At 58.8% G+C, this 20,391-nt stretch overlaps 7 protein-coding genes across 8 annotated transcripts; 3 read left to right on the top strand and 4 right to left on the bottom strand.

Annotated features, from left to right (window-relative positions):
• The first annotated feature begins 1,277 nt into the window (after positions 1-1,277).
• JDV02_007010 (uncharacterized protein) lies at positions 1,278-3,081 on the top strand. Of its 2 annotated transcripts, XM_047988457.1 has the most exons (2): positions 1,278-1,574; positions 1,681-3,081. In XM_047988457.1, the coding sequence occupies exon 2, from the start codon at positions 1,950-1,952 to the stop codon at positions 2,775-2,777; it is 828 nt and encodes a 275-aa protein (XP_047844453.1). In that variant the 5' UTR covers positions 1,278-1,574; positions 1,681-1,949; the 3' UTR covers positions 2,778-3,081. The 2 variants fall into 2 exon arrangements, with proteins under 2 accessions (XP_047844453.1, XP_047844452.1); XM_047988456.1 differs by having other exon boundaries at positions 1,278-3,081.
• On the bottom strand, positions 3,067-6,319 carry JDV02_007009 (uncharacterized protein). Its single transcript, XM_047988455.1, has 4 exons — positions 5,688-6,319; positions 4,754-5,554; positions 4,386-4,689; positions 3,067-4,332 (listed from the first exon to the last, which is right to left on the bottom strand). The coding sequence occupies exons 2-4, from the start codon at positions 5,396-5,398 to the stop codon at positions 3,476-3,478; spliced, it is 1,806 nt and encodes a 601-aa protein (XP_047844451.1). The 5' UTR covers positions 5,399-5,554; positions 5,688-6,319; the 3' UTR covers positions 3,067-3,475.
• A 3,156-nt stretch (positions 6,320-9,475) lies between these two features.
• On the top strand, positions 9,476-12,081 carry JDV02_007008 (uncharacterized protein). Its single transcript, XM_047988454.1, has 7 exons — positions 9,476-9,651; positions 9,719-10,038; positions 10,098-10,544; positions 10,598-11,029; positions 11,098-11,121; positions 11,173-11,568; positions 11,624-12,081. Exons 1-7 carry the CDS (start codon positions 9,488-9,490, stop codon positions 11,899-11,901), a joined length of 2,061 nt encoding a protein of 686 aa, XP_047844450.1. The 5' UTR covers positions 9,476-9,487; the 3' UTR covers positions 11,902-12,081.
• Positions 12,082-13,821: 1,740 nt separating this feature from the next.
• Positions 13,822-14,491, bottom strand: JDV02_007007 (uncharacterized protein; the record flags this gene model as incomplete). The annotated part of the gene is made up of 2 exons (XM_047988453.1): positions 13,822-14,030; positions 14,092-14,491. 2 exons carry the CDS (start codon positions 14,489-14,491, stop codon positions 13,822-13,824), a joined length of 609 nt encoding a protein of 202 aa, XP_047844449.1.
• A 363-nt stretch (positions 14,492-14,854) lies between these two features.
• On the bottom strand, positions 14,855-15,805 carry JDV02_007006 (uncharacterized protein; the record flags this gene model as incomplete). Its single annotated transcript, XM_047988452.1, has 1 exon — positions 14,855-15,805. One exon carries the CDS (start codon positions 15,803-15,805, stop codon positions 14,855-14,857), a length of 951 nt encoding a protein of 316 aa, XP_047844448.1.
• Positions 15,806-15,972: 167 nt separating this feature from the next.
• JDV02_007005 (DNA helicase) lies at positions 15,973-18,105 on the bottom strand. Its single transcript, XM_047988451.1, has 3 exons — positions 16,959-18,105; positions 16,694-16,896; positions 15,973-16,623 (listed from the first exon to the last, which is right to left on the bottom strand). Exons 1-3 carry the CDS (start codon positions 17,557-17,559, stop codon positions 16,276-16,278), a joined length of 1,152 nt encoding a protein of 383 aa, XP_047844447.1. The 5' UTR covers positions 17,560-18,105; the 3' UTR covers positions 15,973-16,275.
• Positions 17,937-20,390, top strand: JDV02_007004 (uncharacterized protein). Its single transcript, XM_047988450.1, has 2 exons — positions 17,937-18,344; positions 18,451-20,390. Exon 2 carries the CDS (start codon positions 18,681-18,683, stop codon positions 19,959-19,961), a length of 1,281 nt encoding a protein of 426 aa, XP_047844446.1. The 5' UTR covers positions 17,937-18,344; positions 18,451-18,680; the 3' UTR covers positions 19,962-20,390.
• The last annotated feature ends 1 nt before the right edge of the window (position 20,391 follows it).

Here is a 20,391-nt window from a genome sequence, read left to right as displayed (position 1 = left end):
CGAAGATGCGACGCGACCGCCCGCCGAATCCGTCCCCGCTGGAACAGTGCAGGCAGCCAGTACCTACTTCAGTACCACTACTACTGCGGTACGCAAATCTTGGCGTTGGCGGGCGGCCATGATGAGAGTTCCGTGAGATTCTGATTCTGGTGACACCCGTTGCGTTGCAGGTCTGCAGCTCGCATCCCGGTCCTGCCGCGGCGCGGGTCTGGACAAAGAGCCCTCCCTCCTCGCCAGGTTGGCAACGATACCTTCATCGCCCCATCTTCCTGCTGTTCTTTCTTCCACAATATCGCCGCGAAGGCGCGGCATGATGAAGCAGCCTTTGGACAAAGTCATCCGCGGGTTGTCCATCCCGCATTTGCCCGTGGAGATGCCGTGTCCATGCCCCCTTTCACGGCGCCTCGTCCCCGGGCGCTGCGCTCCCTGCGGCCAGCGGGACCTCCGGACGACTCCAGTCCGTGAATCAAGCCGCCCCGTTTCGCCTCGCCCGTTGGGGCCCGTCTCGCCGAGCGCCCGCCCATGCAAAGGCGGCTCATTACTGCACGAATCAGGAACTCGGTCGCCGCTGTTGCTGGGGTGGTCGGGCCGGGTCTCTCTCTCTCTTTCTCTTTTTTTTTCTGGAGCCGATTCTTACGTCCCATCAACATGTAATTCTGTAGCACTCAAACACCAGGCCCTCGATCGGTGGAGCACCCGTAACCCAAGTGCCGCAGTCCGGTCCGGCCGCCGGCCCGGCCGCCTTTGGGCGCAGAAAATATGGCATCGTGCCATGGCGACCGTGGCGCTGCCTTTTTTGCCTGGTTCCTAAAAAGAGGGAGTTATCTTGAGGCTTCGAAGGCATGGTGTACTATAAACGTACGGATAGGACGAGGCGCAAGCCCATAACGTTTAGCATTCGCCGCGCAGAGAACTGAGAACAAGACCACCATCGTCGCGATCAGCGACCTGCAGCCGCCCGGCATCCGGGTTCTGACCTGCAGCAAAACGCTCATCCGCCATCGGCCCTTGCACGCACTTCCGAGCCCCCACGCAGGCCAGTCGCCGAACCCACTCGCCGACAGCAATCGCCGCTACGGCGGGTGAAGCGAATACTTTCGTACTTTGTTGACTTGAATGGGCTGTGACGGCTACTGACCACAAACCCTCTCCTGTTTGAGATCCGAACGATATCATCGATCCCAGGTGCATCGTAAATGCAAGATTTGCTAGATCGTGTATATATTTTGTACATCACCTCTACATAAATAGGCAGTCAGGTATACTCCATGCGAACCGTTGCTCCTTCCTCCCATTACCCTCCGTGCTGTCTATGACTGGCGCTCCGTACGATCACGTGATGCGACGTCTCCACGCTTCCGCCAACACCATTGACGGCATGTTCAGGCAACTTCATCCCCAAAGCGACGACCAGTCCAGCACAAACGCGACCATCCGCCAGCTGGCAACCCGCGCCCATTTCCCTAGCAACCGTCCGCACAAACGAACGCACCGCGTCTCGTGACCTGCCTGTTGCGTCTTTCCGGCTGTGCGGGCGACAGACGAAACAACTTTTGAGCGGCCCGGCTCAAAAGGTACGTTTTTCTTCACACATCACATCACACAAAGACCACACAAACCACCCAACCAAGCCGCGTCTGCTGGGCTTTTTGTTCATCATGGCCTACCGGGCGCCTCCAGGCACCTTCTCGTCCTCCGCCTCCAACTCTCTCCCTGCGAGACCCCCCGCCCCCGCGGGAGGCAGCGGCTTCAAGCCCGTGTTTGGTACGGCCGCCGCGAACGGCGGCGCGAACGCCTACCCCAACGCCACCCAGTACGGCCTTTCGAGCCACTATCCCGCGCAGACACAGTATGGCGCCCCCGCGAGCAGCCGATACGCCCCCGGCGCGGGCCCGTACGGCTCGGCCTCGTCGACCTATTCGAGCTACCCGGGCGCGCCAGGCACCGCCATGAGCTCCGGCGCCCAGAGTGGCTACTCGTCGTACCCCGGGCACACGCAACAGCAGCAGACACAGAGCTACGGCTCTCAGGCTCCTGCATACGGTGCATCATACTCGACTGCTCCTCAGATCCAGAACCCTTTCCCCGCGCCCGGCACCGGCTTCGATGTGTCCGAGGCCGCGCAAATTGCCGAATGGCAGAGCGCCTACAGCGCTGCGCCGCAGATTGGCAAGGACGGCAAGCCTGTCACAACCGCAACGACCGACTCGCCTTTACCCGACGCGGCCGCTGCCGCCGCCGCCGCCAATACCAACCCGGATAAGAAGAAGACTGTCGTGCGCTCCGGTGGCGGCAAGAGCTGGACGGACGACTCCCTCCTCGAGTGGGATCCCTCCCACATGCGCATCTTTGTCGGCAACCTTGCCGGCGAAACCACCGACGAATCCCTCCTCAAGGCCTTTTCGCGCTGGAAGTCTGTCCAGAAGGCTCGCGTCATTCGCGACAAGCGCACTACAAAATCCAAGGGCTACGGCTTCGTTAGCTTTGCCGACGCCGACGACTTCTTTCAGGCCGCCAAGGAGATGAACGGCAAGTACATCCAGAGCCACCCGGTCGTCGTCAAGAAGGCAAACACGGAGATCAAGGCCACCACCGCCCGCGACCGCGGCAAGGGCGGCTACCACAACAACAAAGGCGGCAAGAATAACAAGAACAAGTCGGGCAACCAGTCGGGCGGTGGAAGCGGCGGGTATGAGCCCAGCCTCGGCCCCGTCTCGGGTGCCGGTGTCACCAAGCCCGGACAGAAGACCAAGAACGGTCTCCGCCTGCTGGGCTGAATGGATCCAGCCTTGGGGCGCCTGCGCCTGCGCCTGCACTGGCGCTTCTTAAGGAATCATTTCTCTGCCAGGTTTTGGCATTTGAGCAGGCGATGTCTTATCCGGCGTTGACGGTGTTCAAAGAGGGCAAATGCTATATATCATACTACACACACCAACTGCAACAGAGGCTCGGTGCGCTCTAAACAGACAAAGGTACTTGGACTTGCTTGGCTCTTGCCTCCATTTTATTCCTTTGGACATCACCATTAAGACTTATTTTTGGTTTAGCAGCATAGGATGCAATTGATCAGCGTTGAAACGCAACGAAATGCTTTCCGTTCAACCAGTAATCCGTGAATTCTTTTGGGGTATCTCATTGCCTCGCCACTATATGATGATGATTGAGCATGCCTCCCGGTCGCGATGGAGCGCGGTGCCCGCGGCGCCGATGGCCACGCGGGTGCCTTCTCTATGCTGCAGACGGCCAACTGCCCATCCGTAGCCATGCCTTGCTCTCGCGCCAACACGTCTTCGCATCTCCCCAGTCTAATATCCTCCCCCCTCGCCTATCGTTGATGGTACACTGTGAACAAGTCTTGCCGCAGCGGGCGGCCCCCGACAACTATCATTATACAAAACCCTAAAACGACCCAAAGAAACCGAAAACGCGCTTCAAAAAGGGACTGTATATGCTCGTGCTTGCCCACATGTCAACATCACTCGTCATGCTCCGATCTGTGATCCCTGCGCTCGTCCGTCGACTTAGCCAAGTTTGGCTGGATGTCGCCGTCGGAGGTGATGATAGTCGGCCCCGAGACGGCGCCGCCGTGCAGTAGACCGGCCGTCTCCTCTGCACTGTCGTCGTCGCCTTCGCTGTCGAGCCCGCTGTTGCTGGTAGGCGATGACGGCGACTCCTCGCCGTGGCGACCGTGGGCGGCTTGCTGCGCCTTCTCGCGCATATTGGTGATCTTGATATAGTTGTAGGCGACGATGGCGGATATGGTGGTGATGAGGCCGAAGAAGTTGATGAGGGTGAGCTTATCGCCAAAGACTAGAGCGGCGGCGGAGATGGTGACGACCTCCTTGAAAATGCCAGCGATGGACAGGGTGACGACTGAGGTGCGCTGGAGCAGGGCGAACTCGGACGCCGTCATGCAGAATGCGATGCATCCAGGAAAAAGCAGGAAGAGCGGCGTCATGACGACACCCCACTCGTTCGTAAGGGTCTTGAGCCCTTCCCAAAGGGCGCTGACGCCCTCCACCGGAACGGCAAGAGAAATGAGAGTCACAAACATGACGGGAGTCAGGAAGAAGATGCTCGAGAAGGGGTTCGATGTCGCGGGGTTTCTCAGCAGCAAGATCTGGGTCAGTGCCCAGCGGAATCCCGAAAAGAAGGCGGCCGAGATGACGAGGACAAAGCCGCCAAGCTTGAACTCGACTTCGCCGAACACCATCAAAACAACACCAGCGGTCATTGTCGCAATGATGGCAACGAGGCGCAAGGTCGGCGTTTCGAGCCGAAAGACGAATGCGAACAGTAGCACAAAAGCCAATGACGACGATTTACACATCGCTAAAGGAGGAGTCAGTTCACAGCGTCAGGGCTCCTGAATTGAGCAGACATACTATAGAAGGTTAGGCTGATGAACTTGAGCGAGGCATTGCCCAGCCCAATATCTAGTCCTGTCGAAACGCCGCAGGGGCCAATGCGTGTTAAATAGAAGAGTTTTGTCATGAGGGGACCGTTGTTCGGCTCGTTCTCGTGGCGCGATCTGCCGCCATCGGAACTATGGCCATTGTGCGGCCGTAATGAAGGAATGAAGTAGAGAACGGTGCCGGAGAGAAAGAACTGCACCAGCATGTGGAAAGAGGTTGTAAAGAGCGGGAAGGCAAAGTTGAGGTTGTTCTTGTCGAACATCCATTTGTTGTACTATCGAGCGCGCGTCAGCGTGGACAGTCCGGCACTGGGAACAGAGCATGGTAGGGATACTCACAAGTGATATGGCCAAGGAGAAAATGTACCACAGCAAAATGAACAAGAGAATGACTGCCACGTCCTTGACAACGAGTTTGTCCGCCTCCCTCACCTCGTCCGCCGAAATCTTTTCCCGAGCGACGCGATTGTCCAGCCTCGTGTTGCGCCGCCGCTTCTTTTGCTTGCGGCTGCGATCCTTGCTCGTGAGGCCCATTTCCTCATCGTCGTGGAGGTCCTCGTCACTGGAGCTATTGTTGCCCGGGTCGTCCTTGGAGGACTCGCCTGTTCTCGCGGGGGCGCCGTCTTCGAATATCTTGGACTCTTGGGGCATGTTGATGGAGGGTCGCGAGCGGTGGCCGTGGGAGGAGCCGCCAGCTTGAGTGCCGATGGGATTCATCAAGCTGCTCTTCCGCCGGCGGTGTCCAGCGATGGGTTCCATCTCAATGTCGTCGCCGGCAGAGCGGCCTTGACGAGCAGAGGAGGCAGCGAGTGGTGCGGCTGCGGATCGGGCGTCGTCGGCGAAGATGGGGGACTCGGGGACGGGGATGGGGGCGGGATCGGAGCCCGAGGGGGCAGAAGAGGCAGAAAGAGAGGAAAGAGGAGGGAGAGAAGGGAAGGGGGTCGAGGAGGCGGCGGCGGCAGAAGATGAGGACGCTGTGGGCATGATATTGACGGGGCCGCTCACGGGTCTCAATCAACGGCAGGGTTGGCGCGCGCGCTCGACGGGCCAACTTGATCCAACATGCATGGGCCGAACGAAGAGTCGTCGCTAGGTGGGCGGGCGGCGGGCAACTGGGTCTGATCTGGGGTTGGGCAGCAGCTGGACGGAGCTCGTGGGTCGGCCAGGAGTCCAGTACGTTAGTACGTGCGCAAGAGTAGAGGGATGGGCGCACCGACAAAGCAGAGCAGAACGGAGTAGCAGAGCAGGCAGGGCAGGGCAGGGGAGAACGAACGGGTAGATTGAGATGGAGCAGAGGGTTCGCCAACCCAAGGTCAGATGCCAGACGCCAGCCACTGCAGTTGGGCCAGGGGACGGACCAGCGGGCAGTACTGGTGGAGATTGGGGCAGGGCAGGGGGGGTGGGAGAGGGAGGAAGCATGGACGGGAGGTTGCCCGTTGCCGTCCAGGCCAGGGCCGTCCGTCGCGTGGACAGCTTTGCTCAGGTTGTTTATTAGCGGCACACCTCCTGCGCTGGCTGGCTTATGAGGAGCCTGTGGACTGCCCAGCGAGCGTCCGAGACTCCGAGGGGGTCCCGTCCCGTGGCCATCGTCGCTACCCGTGATTCACACTGGCTGAGCGTGCGGTTTGCGAGCTGGATTAATAGTACGGTGGGATCAGAGGGTCTGAGAGCTCTAGGGCTGCAGTAGGCACCTCAGCTTTGGTCGCTGCCCACTGCGTACGTGGGACGTTGGCGAGTGAGAATTCAGGTCACGAATTGGCACTCCCCAAACGCCGAGGAGCGAACTGGAGAGAGTAATCGCGATGAATGCAATTCGAGGAGGTACATGCAGTAGATGCACTCGTGGTGGCAACGCCGTACCGTGGCTTGCGTGGAAGGCGCTTCGGCTGCTGTTGCTGCTGCTGCTGCATGTCTCGCGCAGGCGCAGGCGCTCGTGCTCCAGTACCCGCAGCAGTGGTCAATCCGCCTGCCAGTGGATGGCATGGCATTGGCAGATGAATGGTGGGGGGTGAGCTTGGCAATCGGTGGCGCCGACGGCCCCCATTTTTGGGCCCTTCAGGGAGTGTTTAATCGCCGCGCAGCGGGCTGGCGCTCGTTGTGGTAGTGGCCGGGGCACCCAGTGGCAGCGCCCGTCTGGCCATCAATGAACGGGGCAATGGTAGCTTGGCGCCCGCTGGTCAGGGTCACAGGGCAGAGGCGGCGTTGGCGCCTCCCCCCCCTTTTCCTCCCCCCCTGGCAAGCAGGCATTTCATGACGGTGCTCGGTCGAGTTCCAGGCGGGTTCCGGGCTTCCTTGGCTTCCCAGGCATCCCAAGTTCCCCGAAGGGCCCGTGTCGCACATCGGGTTCCAGGGGTCCATCCCGCCTGCGTCCCGAGCCTCCAGCTCTGTCTGTTGTCGCGCCGGTGGGACAGCAGCGCAGTGCTGCGTTGCGCTGCGCATGGATGACGTTCGAGGCCCGCCTTGCAGCGAATCAGGGTCCTTCGCGGCGGCGGCTGTTGACAGACCTCAAGTCATCGACAGGGCGGCGGATCGTCGCAAGCTTGCGTCTGAACTGGAGCAGGATCATCAATCCATCAATCAACCAGCCTACACTGACAAGCGATTCCAGCCGAGTAGCAAGCGCATCGATCGCGATGGCCGCTCCTGGCGACGTTCCAGCGCCAAACCTGCCGTCAGCGACTGCTGAAGCCGGACGCTCGCTCGATCTGATCAATGTCCATGCCCGCCCCCCCTGGTCAGTCACCAGCCTCGTCCACCTGCGCACCCTGCTGAGCGATGGTGTGTGCTTGGGCGCTTGGCTTCCCGCAGGGCGGAAGCGACACGACCAGACGCGCCTAGCCGCGGGCGACGGTTTGGGAAAAGCTGCCAGGAACCAGCGCCTTGTCGGTGTCGCGTGCTCCCGACGAGCCCTATTGCCCTCCCACGCGAAGTGATAGGGCAGCTCATGACCTACAAATACTGCACGTTCGGTGTTACTAATGTCTGGCACCTGTCGACGCTGGGCCGTGCCGTCCTCTGCCAGCACACCACGGACGTCGTTACTGTCACACGCCACGTCGTGCGCAAAGCACCCGTGCCCCGCCATCGCCCCTCCCGACAACTGTTGCGAATCTTCATTTGCGGACCCAAGCAGTCCCCATCCCGTGCAGCGCCATCTGCAAGCAAGCGGTCGTTCAACGCCAGCGATCCCCTCGTGGCTTGATGCGCGACCCGAAAACCTTGTCCCAACCCCGCATTTTCTGACCATCTCCCTGCAAAGAGTTTGGACGGGCAAGTCTTCTGGCCACCGCAAATGGCCTTGCACGGTCTGCCGAACAGGAAGCAGACACACCTGCAACTTCGAGGACCTATTCCTGCCCAGGGGCACTTGTCGTCGCGCAAATGCCATCCCCATTGCGCCCTCGCCCCAAGACGTGCGCGGTCGCCTCGCTTTGTCGTGACGCGGCAGTTGTTCGGAATGACGAAGCATACGTACTCGAAAACGGGTCGATGCCTCACGTCTCGTTGGTATCTCGTGCACTGGCCCGTGTTCCACTGGAGCGGAGACGGCAAGCCCATCAGCTTGACATCATCATGTTTCCGACCGACACGTTTGCTGTCACAAGTGGCACGCCCCAACGGCACGCATCTTTCCATGTCTTGCCTGCACCCCGGGCCGGCTCCGACTGAGCATGGCGTGAGAGATGTCTGAAGTCGGAGCGCGGCAGATGACTTCATCCTGGGAAAGTACAAGGCCCCCTTAACGTCAAAACCCATCCCTTGATGATCCAGTCAGGCCAATCAATAATTGATGGTCTTGACGCAGGGTTCCCACGGTCGGGAGTCTTGCCCGGTCCGCCCTAGGATACTTTGTACGTACAGTACGGTACCCACGTCCTGAAGAGGCTGGGGCCGGTGGGTCGCTCGGAGACGCGGCGGCCGGAAAGCTGTTCGTTGCTCGTCGTGAACAGGTGTCGCTACCGGTCGGTCCGGTGCGGCTGCGCGCCGGAAGCCCTGGCAAGGCGGTAGATTCTGCGGGACTCAACTTGGTCGGTAGGGTTACACTCTGGCGATGCCTCTTGACGGCCTCATCAGCCCTAACCGCTCCTGATTCTCGGCGTCCCTTGATCCATCGAGCTCAGAGAGCCGGCAGGTCGGGACGCGGTCTGGAAGATAACCCTGCCAGCCCCATCGTCGGTGGGGCGGGGCAGCGCTCTCGAGTAGACCTTGCCGCGCTGTATTCACTCGTTCCTACCGGCTTCGTCGCTGTACGCCGAAGCTCCATCGAGGCACGTTGTAACAAACCTTACCCAGTGCGGGGTGCAGCAGTCTGAGGTAGGTGGAATCGAAAACGTCAAGCTAGCCACACCTCATACGGGAGAGCTCGCCCTCCCACGGGCAACTGTCGACTGCACGCCACGTGGCTGTGAAAATTGCTGCATTCAAAGAGATGCGCGTACGGAACAGAGAGGGCAGTCTTCGGCCGCATTTGCCTTCTCCCGCGCGTGCGTTGCCAAGCACTTCCGGTATTCCATGCACGGCAGGCACGAGGAGCTCATCGATGCTTCCATGAATCCCGTGACGTTGCACACTGGGGAAGGAGCTGTCGGTACGGGCAAGGCGGGCTGCATTAGTAGGTACAGGTACCTTTTCGTGCCGGCAGTCTCGCTGCCAACAAATTCGAGTGACTTCAACCTCCCGATCTTCGCGACATGCCGCAACGACGGGAAATATAAAAGTCCTACACTTTCCAAGGTTACCTTGTGCTTAGCTACCAACGGAATATGTAATGCCGAGTCGTAGCGGTTAAAAGACATGGAATATTTGTGGCACTTGTTCGGGAAAGGCTGGCAGCCATGCCCGCATTCCCCGTCCCTCTTTTTCCGCCGCGCTGCCCTTGGCAGTCACGAGACACCTCGTCTGGCAGACGGGCGAGGTATAAGTGACTTCAATATGACGGCATGCCACACCTCGTGTTTCGTCCATACTACCTGACATTGTAGCTGGGAACCACCATGAGCAGCAGCTCGAGCAATAAGCTTCCAGCTCAGACGGACCATCCGGCGAGCTGCCCAACGCTCACCTTGCTTTGCCATGACCACCGCTTCAATGGCTTCGCACGGATGTACGACTCATCAGGGCTCGGCTCGTCGCTCTCAGACGGGGGGCTACTTGCCCATCGAGGACTATGGCCTGATCGGTAATATGCACACATGCGCCCTTGTCGGCATCGACGGCAGTGTCGATTTCATGTGCTGGTGCGTTCGTTGCTCGTGTGCTCGCCATGGGCATCATGTACGGCAGCAGGGCTGAACAAAGACGCAGGCCCGACTTTGACTCTCCATCCATCTTCTGTCGGCTTCTGGACAAGAACATCGGCGGCCACTTTAGCATTGCACCTCCCGACGGCGTCAACTGCACCACCAAACAGCAGTACTTGCCCACTTCCTGCATCCTTCAAACCAGGTATATCCACGAAGATGGTGTTGTTGACCTGCTCGACTTCTTCCCGCGTCCCAAGGAGGCCCAGGTGGCCACCAAGGACTACAAGCAAAGTGGTTGGCGGGAGGCCATCCGCGTGCCCGAGGAGCTGAAGAAATGGCTCGTCCGACGTGTCGAGTGCATCAGAGGCACCATGACTCTGGGTTAGCTCCCTCACAATTCGTGGCCTGTCCAAGGTTCTGGCCGCTAACGTGTGGTGCAGACATTGAGATATTTCCTGCCTTTGGCTACGGCCTGGTGCCCCACGTAACTACCTTGAGCAGGGACACTCACACCATATGTGACAACGTGAGCAAAGTAGCAACTTTCCACTCGAACGGCGTGAAACTCCAGCTCGATGTTGCTCTCCAGAATGGCGACGACAAGAGGAGCTGCCCACAAGTCTCATTCAAGAAGGCCAGCAGGCCGGGGATGCAGGGAGATGGACTGCAAGCGACCATTGTCATCAACGAGGGTGAAAGCATCTCTTTTGTTCTGAGAAACGACTCGTCCCAGCACGTAACCGAGTACATCACCTCTTCGGTTTTGGACAGCCAGCAGCACGACACACAGCTGTACTGGTTCAACTTCATCTCGCAATGTCGGTACAAGGGGCGGTGGCGAGAGGTTGTGACGCGCAGTCTCATGATTTTGAAGCTTTTGACATACGGTAGGCAGCCCTTGCGGACCCGCGGACGCAATCACGATCTAAATGTATGCCAGAGCCAACTGGCGCAATTGTCGCCGCTCCCACTTTCTCGATCCCCGAAAACATCGGAGGCGCCAGAAACTGGGATTATCGATACTCGTGGGTCCGGGACTCCAGCTTCAGCATCTACATATTGCTCCGCTTGGGCTTCAGAGCCGAGGCCCACGCGTACATGGACTTTATCATGAAGCGATTCGTCGGATCTCGAGGGCCAGACGGCGCCTTGCCCATCATGTTCACAATTCACGGGGAGACTGACATTCCCGAGGTGACACTCGACCATTTCGAGGGCTATCGCGGCAGTTCACCTGTCCGCATCGGCAACGGCGCTGCGTTCCACCAGCAGTTTGACATATACGGCGAGCTCATGGATGCCATCTACCTCTATAACAAGTACGGCAAGCCAGTGCCGTGGGACGTCTGGCGAGCCGTCCGCGAGATTCTTGGTACGCAATCTCATATTTTTGAAGTTTTTGACTACCACGGCTAACCAAATGGGCCTCGCTCACCCAAGACTACGTACTGACTATTGTCAACGGTAAGCAATGCCCCTGCGCCATGGTGCCAAGCTCAACTGAACTCGCCACAGACCCCGACATGTCCATCTGGGAGGTGCGAAACGCCAAGCAAAATTTCACATACTCGAAAATCATGCTATGGGTTGCGTTTGATCGTGGACTCCGACTCGCTGACAAGAGATGCTTTCCCTGCCCGAATCGCGTCAAGTGGCTGGCGGCAAGAGACGCGCTCTACGAGGAAATCATGGAGAAGGGATACAACCTGGAAATGAACAGCTTCGTCCAGAGCTACGAAAACAACAACGTTCTCGATTCGTCCATTCTGATTGCGCCGCTAGTGTTTTTCATTTCACCTTGCGACCCACGCTTCACGAGCACTCTGGACCGCATTCTGCTGCCGCCCGAAAAGGGCGGCCTAACCAGCACAGGTCTTGTGTATCGATACGACACCGAACTCTCGGACGATGGTAGGCAGCCCATAAGTTTCCAAAACTGTGGATATTAGCTGACGATCAATTTCAGGTGTTGGAGGACGAGACGGTGCATTCAGCATGTGTACTTTTTGGCTGGTCGAAGCCATGACGCGTGCAGGCGTCTACGAGCACAAATATCTTGTGCGGGCAGTCAACATATTCGAGAACATGTTGACCTTTTCCAATCATCTATCAATGTTTTCGGAGGAAATTTCCCGCAGCGGCGACCAGCTTGGCAACACGCCACAGGCTTTTAGCCATCTTGCCCTCATCAGTGCGGCATTCAACCTGGACCGTGCTGCCGAGGGATGGAGGGGCCCTTCGTGAGGATGAAAATGGAATGGAAATGGTCGGAACACATGGAATGCCCTGATCTACGCTTGGGTGTGAGTCAAATAGTGTCTGTTTATAGTTGCTGCACAGTAGTGAACAGGACCGCCGCTCTCGGGGCTTATGGGTAGCAGTGAGCAGGTCGATTGAAACGGTGTCGCAAGGGTCAAAAGCTGGTTGAAAATGACTGAACGAACGCATTCATACGAATCGTGACGCATTGGCCTGCCAGTCTTTGTAACGAAGGCAGAGACCGCCTACTTGAAACTGGCGAGTACGCGGCCGCGACGAGCCCATCTGACACGCTACTAGGCGTGTCGAAACGAACAACAGCCAACTTGAGCAACGCGCAAATCCGCAGACTGGACGTGCTGTAGTCGAGAGTCAACGGAGGTCTGTGAAACGGGCTGCTGTGCTCATCCGGACGAGGACGGCTCTTACGCGGACGTAATAAACTGCAGGACACTCACTACCGCGGGACCGGAGACGTGCGAGCCACGCAAGCCGTCCGCAACATAATCAATCACCGTCTACCAACCGTTTTGAAGTATATATCGCTCGGCGTTAAGCAAGCGATGTGGAAGACTTTCCGCGTCGGGTGGGCGTGAGGGGGTCGTGTGAGCTTGGAGGCTGGACGTCGGACGGTCGAGTGTATACGTGTAAAGGCGGACAAGCGCACATCTGAGCCGTCACCTCTCTCTTTCGTCTGGCGCCGCCTCTTCATTTTATTTCATTTTCCTTTTTTCCCCTCACCTTTTTTTCCTTGTCCGTCTCACCTTCTTCGTCTAACTGCTTGGTTTATTGTTCCCTGACAAAAGGGGGGGGGGTTTCTCTTTTCGGTTTTCTTTATTGGAGACTGGGGCGTCGCTTTCGCTTCGCTCAGAGGGAGTAGAACAGGATACTTACGAGGATCCAGAGACAGAGCAAGAGACAGAGATGCGGTTCCGTGGCGGCGTGTCAGTATCCGCACTTCTCTTCGTCCTGCTCCTCGCCGGCGACCCTGTCGCCTCGGAGTACAAGAATTTTCTTTTCGGGGTGAGTTAACCCGTCCATCCATCTCTATATTACATTTATTGGTATATACAGGCTAACACGCGCGGCGATCTTTCTGCTCCGCGTCCTCGGCGGGTAGAAATGCGACAAGGCGACGCAAATCTGCAAGCTCCGCGCGGGCGAGGAGACGACCGTCGCCGCGGACGGCCAGACCGTGACGAGGAGGCAGAAGGAGCGTTCGCTCAAGTGTCCCCACAATTGCGACGTGCGTTTCTTTCTTTTCTCTCTCTCTCTAACTCCTCGTCGTTTTGGGCCCTTTTTCCTTCCCCCGTCCACATCCCTCCATTTCACTGCATCCAGGGAAGAAAAGGGGGGGGGGGGGGGGCAGAGAGACAGAAACAGAATAAGAACAAGAGGCACAGACAGCTGGCGCAGTTTTTTTTCTCATCCATCAAGTGCCTCTACGGTTACTGTGAGCTCAATGTCGACACGGACGAGTTGATGTGTGACTAGCCCGGGGGGGGGAGTCGGCTCATGGAACAGCGGAGTGCTGCTGAAAGTGTGGATGGGAATAGGTGGTGAGGCAGGGGGATGCAGACGGATGGGGCGATCTATGCTTGTTTGCTCCTCACTCTTTGTGTATGCTGATCTCATAGTAAGAAGTACACGCATGCCACTCACGTACGTCGGGACAGGGCATTTGTTTTTTCATAGACTGGATGTATAGCCCAGGGATCACGATTGAGGATAAGTAGTTCCGTATAACAGTCAAATGGTTTCATACGAACAAAAAAGTACATGAATAAGTGGCTTCCGAAATCCTCGCTCCAAACTCCCACGTATGTGCTGCCAAATCAGAAAGAACAAGAAAGACTCGTCAAACCTCGTGATCGCGCGCCATAATCATACCCCGTCGGCGACTCCTCAAAAGTGGCAGGTCGCCCCGAAAAAGGGCACGGCCATGAGGCCCCTGTTCAGCAACCAGGCCGCAGCGTGGTGGTGCCGCTCGACGCACACTTGACAGTCCAGCTCGTCAAGCTCCAGGCGCGAGCCGCAGATGATGCAGTTATCATGCTTCGTGAATTGTGGCGAGCGCCGAGCTGAAACGGGGCTGTGTACGTAACGGCCCATCGCTGTGGCGAGTGTTGGTCTTCAGCTTTGTCCTGTCGGAGGTCTTGGTGTGGTGGTGCTTACCGTCCGAGCCAGTCCTGTCCGAGTCACCATCGTCCTTTTCCTCATCCTCGGAGCTCTCGACCGAGTCTACGATCGTTTCCACGCTCCCGAGCACCCCTTCATTGCTCTCCGGCCGCGTTGTGTCCGCGCCAGTGCACGTCGTGTAGGCCGGCCACCGCTTGAGGAACTGGGCGCGGCACTCGTCGAGCTTCGCGCGGAGGAGCGCCAACTTGCCGTCCAGCGAGCGGCACCTGTCGCAGCGACTCGGGACGCGGCGTGACTGCAAGCCATGTGGGCGGCGGAGGCAGCAGTCGCTAGGGAGACGTCCGTCGCGAAAGTCCTCGCCGATGGTGCAGAGCTTGAGCCGGCGTCCCCAAGTCTGGTGTGCGCATTCGAAGACGGTGCGGGCGTAGGTACACATGTGCGCAGGGTTTCTCTTTCGTATAAGTGAGTGACAGTCGATCAAAAGTCAGCCTAACGGCGGCGATACGAGGGCGGCGAGTCGTGAACGAGGGAAAGGCCACTCGATGCGCCCATGATCATGAGTATTCAACACGTTTGGAGTCGTTTGCCACGGTGAAGAGAAACAAACCGCCGCCGGACATGCTTTCTGATTCTTGCAGGACACTCCCGTGGTTCTGCAAGCGGGAGGCGGGTTCCCCGAGGTTGCCTCAGGACTGGAATGTGAGGCCGCACCCACTCGCATCACAAGTCGCTCACCCGCCACCCTCAGCGCCTCTGGGTGGACCGTAGATAGGACGCCCAGACGATAATGTGAGACCATTTAACGCGATTCATCCGTGTCCCTGAAAAGATGACTGGCCAGGACCTCGTTGAAGTCGCGCGCCCAGGACGTGTAGTTGTTTGCTTGACTCTCCTGATGCGGCGGTTGCGCGTCGATGTGTGCCACGGGATGATCGACGCGGCCCAGCGTTTGCAAAAGAGATGAGCGATCTTCATTGGAGGCGAGGACGACGGCCCGCCGCGCGTGCAGGAGGCACTCTAGATCTGTTGTGGAGTCCCCAAAGTAGACGACGTGGAGTGTGTCGTCGCCGTGGCCGGCGAGAAGGTGCCGCATGGCGCGGAACTTGTCAGTGGAGGTAGTCAAGCGGGTGCCAAGGAATGAGGGGCCGGAAATGTGCCCGTTTAAGGGATCCGTTTCGTTGGCGATGATGCGCACCGGCTGGTCTTGGTACTGGTGGCTGGCAGTGCCGAGGACGCCGCTGATGAAGGCGCAGGACCAGTTGACGGATACAATATCCGTCTTCCAGCCCCTTTGGTGGGCCAGATGGAGCAGCTCACCGAAGCCGTCCCGCACGACGATGTCTCCCGCGGCGGCGGCATCGGCGCCCAGCTGGCGCAGGTCGGCCTCGGAGAGCCCTGCGAAGATGCCAGCCCGGCTCACCCGGTCAAGGGAGGCATCCTCGAGGCCCTTGAGGCTCTTGAGGAAGCGCGCTTCCTGGCCCACACAGGTCCGGCGCTGCTCCTCGGGCACGTACGAGTCTCTGTGCGCTGCATACTCGGCCAGGTACTCGCGGACGGCGGCGTCCCAGGCTGGCGCGAGGTCGCGGCCGGTGCGGGAGCGCTGCAGGGCGATGGCGGACGTGGCGAGCGTGTTGATGGTGTCGGCGCGCGTGATGGTGCCGTCAAAGTCGAAGATGAGATGCAACATGCTGGGTGCGGTAGGGGGCTTTCGAACTGAGGCTGCAGAGAGGAGGCGGGTGAGGGCGTGCATGTCGGAGGAAGAAGGTTTGGCTTTTTGCGTTGGTTTTTGACGATGGTGAGCTGAGTTTGTGATTCTATTTCCGACAAATCCGGCAGGAACGGCCCGCGGTTGCCTGCGGCGTGAGAGGACGGCTCAAAACTGCCTGCCATGCGTCTCAACAAGAGCCATCAATTTTGGCCCAATTGATTCTTGATATACTAAGTTACTAACTTGAAAGCATTCAGCATCAGCCAGCTCCGAAGGTGACCCATCTTCACGTGCAAAGCCACGAGCGCAAAATGCACATCCCCCTGCTCCCGGCCAGGGCAAGGCATGAGAATGGGAGATGTTACAGTCAAGATTGTCTAGGTCCCTCCCGGTCATCTATGAAATCGGGTATCCATGCCCAGAGTCGAGCTCAACGCCAAAACGCCACATGTGTCTTCCCTTTTACTTCCGACCCCGGCCAGCCATGTCCGTTAGGTAGCTATACCGTGCACTCACTGCGTGGGTAGCACATCCTCCATCTCCTCGGGCTCGTCATCGTCCCCATCGTCGGCAGCCTCGGCCGCCTCTTCCTTGGCCTCGCTGCCCGCCTTGTCCTTGTACGCATCGCTGAGTCCGTAGTGGTTTGCGAAGCGGCCGCTCTTGTGCAATACAGCCACCTCCTCCAATACCTGTCGCAGGTACGAGTCGGGCTGTTGCAGCTTCTGTCGCAGGGCCTTCATGGACCAGTACTGATACTGGCGGAAACAGTCGAAGATGAGATCCAGAAGCTGGTTCTTGGGGATACGCGCGGCCTTGAACACCTCGCCCTTCTTGGGCTTGACCACCTGCGGAGCATTTTTCTGTGCCGACCGACGGGTTAGCATGGGCCCAACGAATGCACAAGCGGGTTGGGCGGTGGCAATGGCTCACGATAAAGTTGCCGCTCCATTGGGCGGCCGTGGCGGTGCCCGGGTTGATAATGGCCGACGCGCTGTTGCGGCTGATGATGCGAAGCTTCGACTTGGAGTTTTCGGCGTCAAACAGACGCTGGGCGAGCAGTCGCTCCTCCTCCTGGATGTTGCGCGGCTCGACTCGCACATCGTAGTGAATTTTGCCAAAGATCTTGGTCCTCTCTGCGCCGGCATTAGCGCTGCAATGCGTCATTGTGGGCCATGGCAACGGAAAAACAACGTACTGGGAATGGCTTTGCGATAGTAGGGCTGGTACCGGCTCTTGCGGTCGTATGAGTTACGCTGGGGGCCCGAGGACTGACCCGCCTGCCCCTCGGCGGCCTGCCTCTGGCGCAGCAGCGACATAGGGATACCTGCGGCGGCGGCATCGGCGCGCTCCTTGTTCTTGGCCTTGTAGCTCTCGAGGTCCTGCTCGCTAAAAACAAAGTGGTTGTGGACGTCGCGTTCGAGGACCTCGAGGTCGTACTCGCGCGGCAGCATCTGGTGCTCCGGGCAGTTGGCATCGAGCAACATGCGCAGCTTAGTGACGTCGCGCGTGCCGCCCTCGATGGTGGCGTCGGGGACGGGCTCGTTCCAGGTTCGCAGCGTGCCGATCTGGATCTCGTCGTCGTCGCCGAGGCGGTCCGTCATCTTGAGCCAGGCATCCCACATGTAGCGCGGCACGCGGGCCAGGTAGAGCGTCTCGAATTGCCGGCCGGCGGCGCTCTTGTCGTAGAACTCGAGATCGCCGGCGTCCTCGTAGAGATCATCGTCGTCGAGGGCGGCGAGGGGCTTCTTTTCCTCGTCCTCCGGGTCGGGCTTGACGAAGGAAGAAGCGTCCGCCATGGTGGCACAGCAGCAAGGTCGCTTGCGCTCGCCAGCAGCAGATGTCAAGGGCCGCTCGGCAGATGCGCAGTCGAGAAAGACGGGGGTGAATGCGGTGGAGGCGCTGGGAAAGCCGCGCCTGACAACGCGGTCGTGGGACGCTGTGCTGAAGGCGACGAAGGTTGGCGATGGTAGTTGGGGAGTGACGAAATGGGTGGGAGAAGCGAGCGCTTTTGGGTGGTGGTGGTGGTGGTGGTGGTGGTGATTGTCGTCGGGACCCCAGACGCGCCGCCGCCACACTGTCGAGCTCCACCACCGGCCGCCGCGGCCTGGGGAATCAAATCAGCCTCACCCAAGAGCTGCACGTTGTTAGCTCTGCTGCCTCTTCTGACTTCTTACCTAATTCATCGGGAAACAAAGGCAGGCACCTCAGGCGGCACGAGGAGCAGGCTTACGCGACGCACGGACCAAGGCGCGCCAATACGTCCAGCGGCTGCCTTTCTAGCGCCAAAGCGATCCATTCACAGACTCCAGGGCTGCCCTCGCAGCGCTTAACGGAACCCTGAAGTCCTAGATAGGCGGCCGCCCCTCACTAACTTCGGCGTGGCAGCACTGTGCGCCCACTGCACCGCAGTCCAGTGACTCCAGCTGCAGGACGTACTAAGGTAATGTTTGGTACCACTGGATCCATCATCCAGGGCAGCCAGTCCCATCTGCCACCAAGCTGCATCGTCAACCTCGTTTCACCCTTCATGCTTCCCGCCCGCCAAACACCCCGACGCAAGTCATTTGCAACACGTCACAAGGTAGACTCCCATCTTCTCCTGCTTGCGCTTCCTATCATTTTTGGCCTTCGCGTCCTCGACCTCTACCTGCTTTGGAATAAGACTATGCTCACATCGTCCCCCTTAGCATCGTCATCAACTCGCCGTCACTGCGCCAACAGAGGCGCCGACGGCATCAGTCCTAAGTGAGAGTTTGACGACGGGCTTCCACTAGCAAGCTCTAGCGAAAGGCTGTCCGTCTACCCAGCACGGGGACAATGAACTTTATCCTTGTTGATCCCGCCAAATCAACAGACCGCCAACGCGTCAATATAAAGCTCCCACTCCTCGGGTCGTCGTTTCTTCCTCTTGCCCACCATGTCTCTCATCAAATCCTTAATGGAGCTCGCCACCATGGCCGCCATCAAGAACATCAGACACCTTGATAGCGTTGGCGACTTCCTCCCCTACGAGGCGGTCCGCACCATCCTGCTGCGCGTGGAGAGCGCTCACCAGCTCCGCCGTGTCGAGCTCAACTCGCCTCAAATTCAGGGCCACACCGGCGAGATATGGATCAAGATCATTGAGAATGAGTTTCCCCTCGAGTACAAGGCCACCGCCTACAAGCCTTCCTCCCCAGACAAGTGGTACAAGGTCTGGGAAAAGTACAAGCACGAGCACGACGTCGCCCTGGCCGAGAGCGAGGCCAAGCTCAAGAACGCCCTCGCCGGCCTGCAAGAGGACAAGCAGCGCAACGTCAGCACCATCGTCGAGCGCAAGTATCTCCCCCGCGCCGGACGCACCGGCCCCAAGCAGCGCCACTGGTCCCAGCGAGACACGGGATCCAGCGTCCTCTCATTCAGCGGAGGCAGCCGCACCAAGACCAACACGGGCGCCAGCGTCATGAAGAAGGTCCGCCGCGAAGCTCGCGAGATTGCAAACATCAAGACGCAACTCTCCAAGCCCATTCGCGCCCCCATCCGCGGCCCGACTTTGCACAAGGCCCCCGCTGCCATGGTTAACGACCACCGACGCGCCGCCCTGCCTCAGTACCGCGTCACGGGCTCTGCTATGGAACAATACGAACAGCGAGCCACCCTTCTCTCTGACTCGGACGACGATGACCTGAACAACAAGCCAGTTCTACCCGTGGCTCCGCCGAAGAAAACCATCTCCGACGCGGCAAAGGTCTCCCTCCTCAAAAAGCGACCCGGCACCGCGTCCTCTACCAAACCCATCATCAAGCAGATTCCGGTCAGGGGAAGCACTGCGGCATCGCCTCAGAAGGAGGGCGTCTCCGGCGCTGGCACCAAGGACATTGCTAGTCCCGGCTCATCAGGAAAGCGGTCCGGCGCAGTCAACAAGATCGCGACCACGGGCAACTCGGCCCTGGCCGGCAAGCTCAACCGCTCGGCCGCGATCAATAAGGCCAGGCCAGTTGGCGATCAAGCCCACGCCAGACTTGAGGACGATGCGTCGGACAATGATGCGCCTGCGCGTCTGCCGACCCGCAAGACGGTCTCTCCACCTCCTGGCGAGGCCGGCCCATCGTCGCCTGAGGAAATCATCGCCTCGCTCAACGCGCCGCCTGCGGCAGCCCCCAGAAAGCGCAAGGCGCCGCCTAGCGTCTTCATGAAGCCCAAGAAGAGAGTGCACTAGAGGGAGGGGCATTCGACACTTCACCCACGCTTCTCTTTTATGGCTCTCTTTACACGCACGCACACACTGGCAGATGGACATGCGCTCCTACAAACGCAATCTGCATGTCGATACCCCCACAATCACATTGCATTTACACAGCACGATGGTATCCGCTCGGCTACTTGAATGATCACGCAGCACAGATACGAAATGCATCAGCATCTGGCCACAAAAAGACATTGGCTGGTTTGAACACATGGCGCTGGGAAGGATTTGAAGACGGGGCTCTTGGCATCGGGCATCATGGCGCGTGGGAGCATTGGTATTAGGATTCTCAGAAGGACTTTGAGGCACAACGAATGGTTTTTCTAAAGGAAAAGGGCACTGGAAGTCGAAGTCCCTCTGTAAACACAGATAACCTTAGTCATGGACAATCGAATCGTTGGCC

Source organism: Purpureocillium takamizusanense, chromosome 6 (genome assembly GCF_022605165.1).
Source record: "Purpureocillium takamizusanense chromosome 6, complete sequence".
NCBI lineage: Eukaryota > Fungi > Ascomycota > Sordariomycetes > Hypocreales > Ophiocordycipitaceae > Purpureocillium > Purpureocillium takamizusanense.
This window is presented reverse-complemented; position numbering and strand designations above follow the sequence as displayed.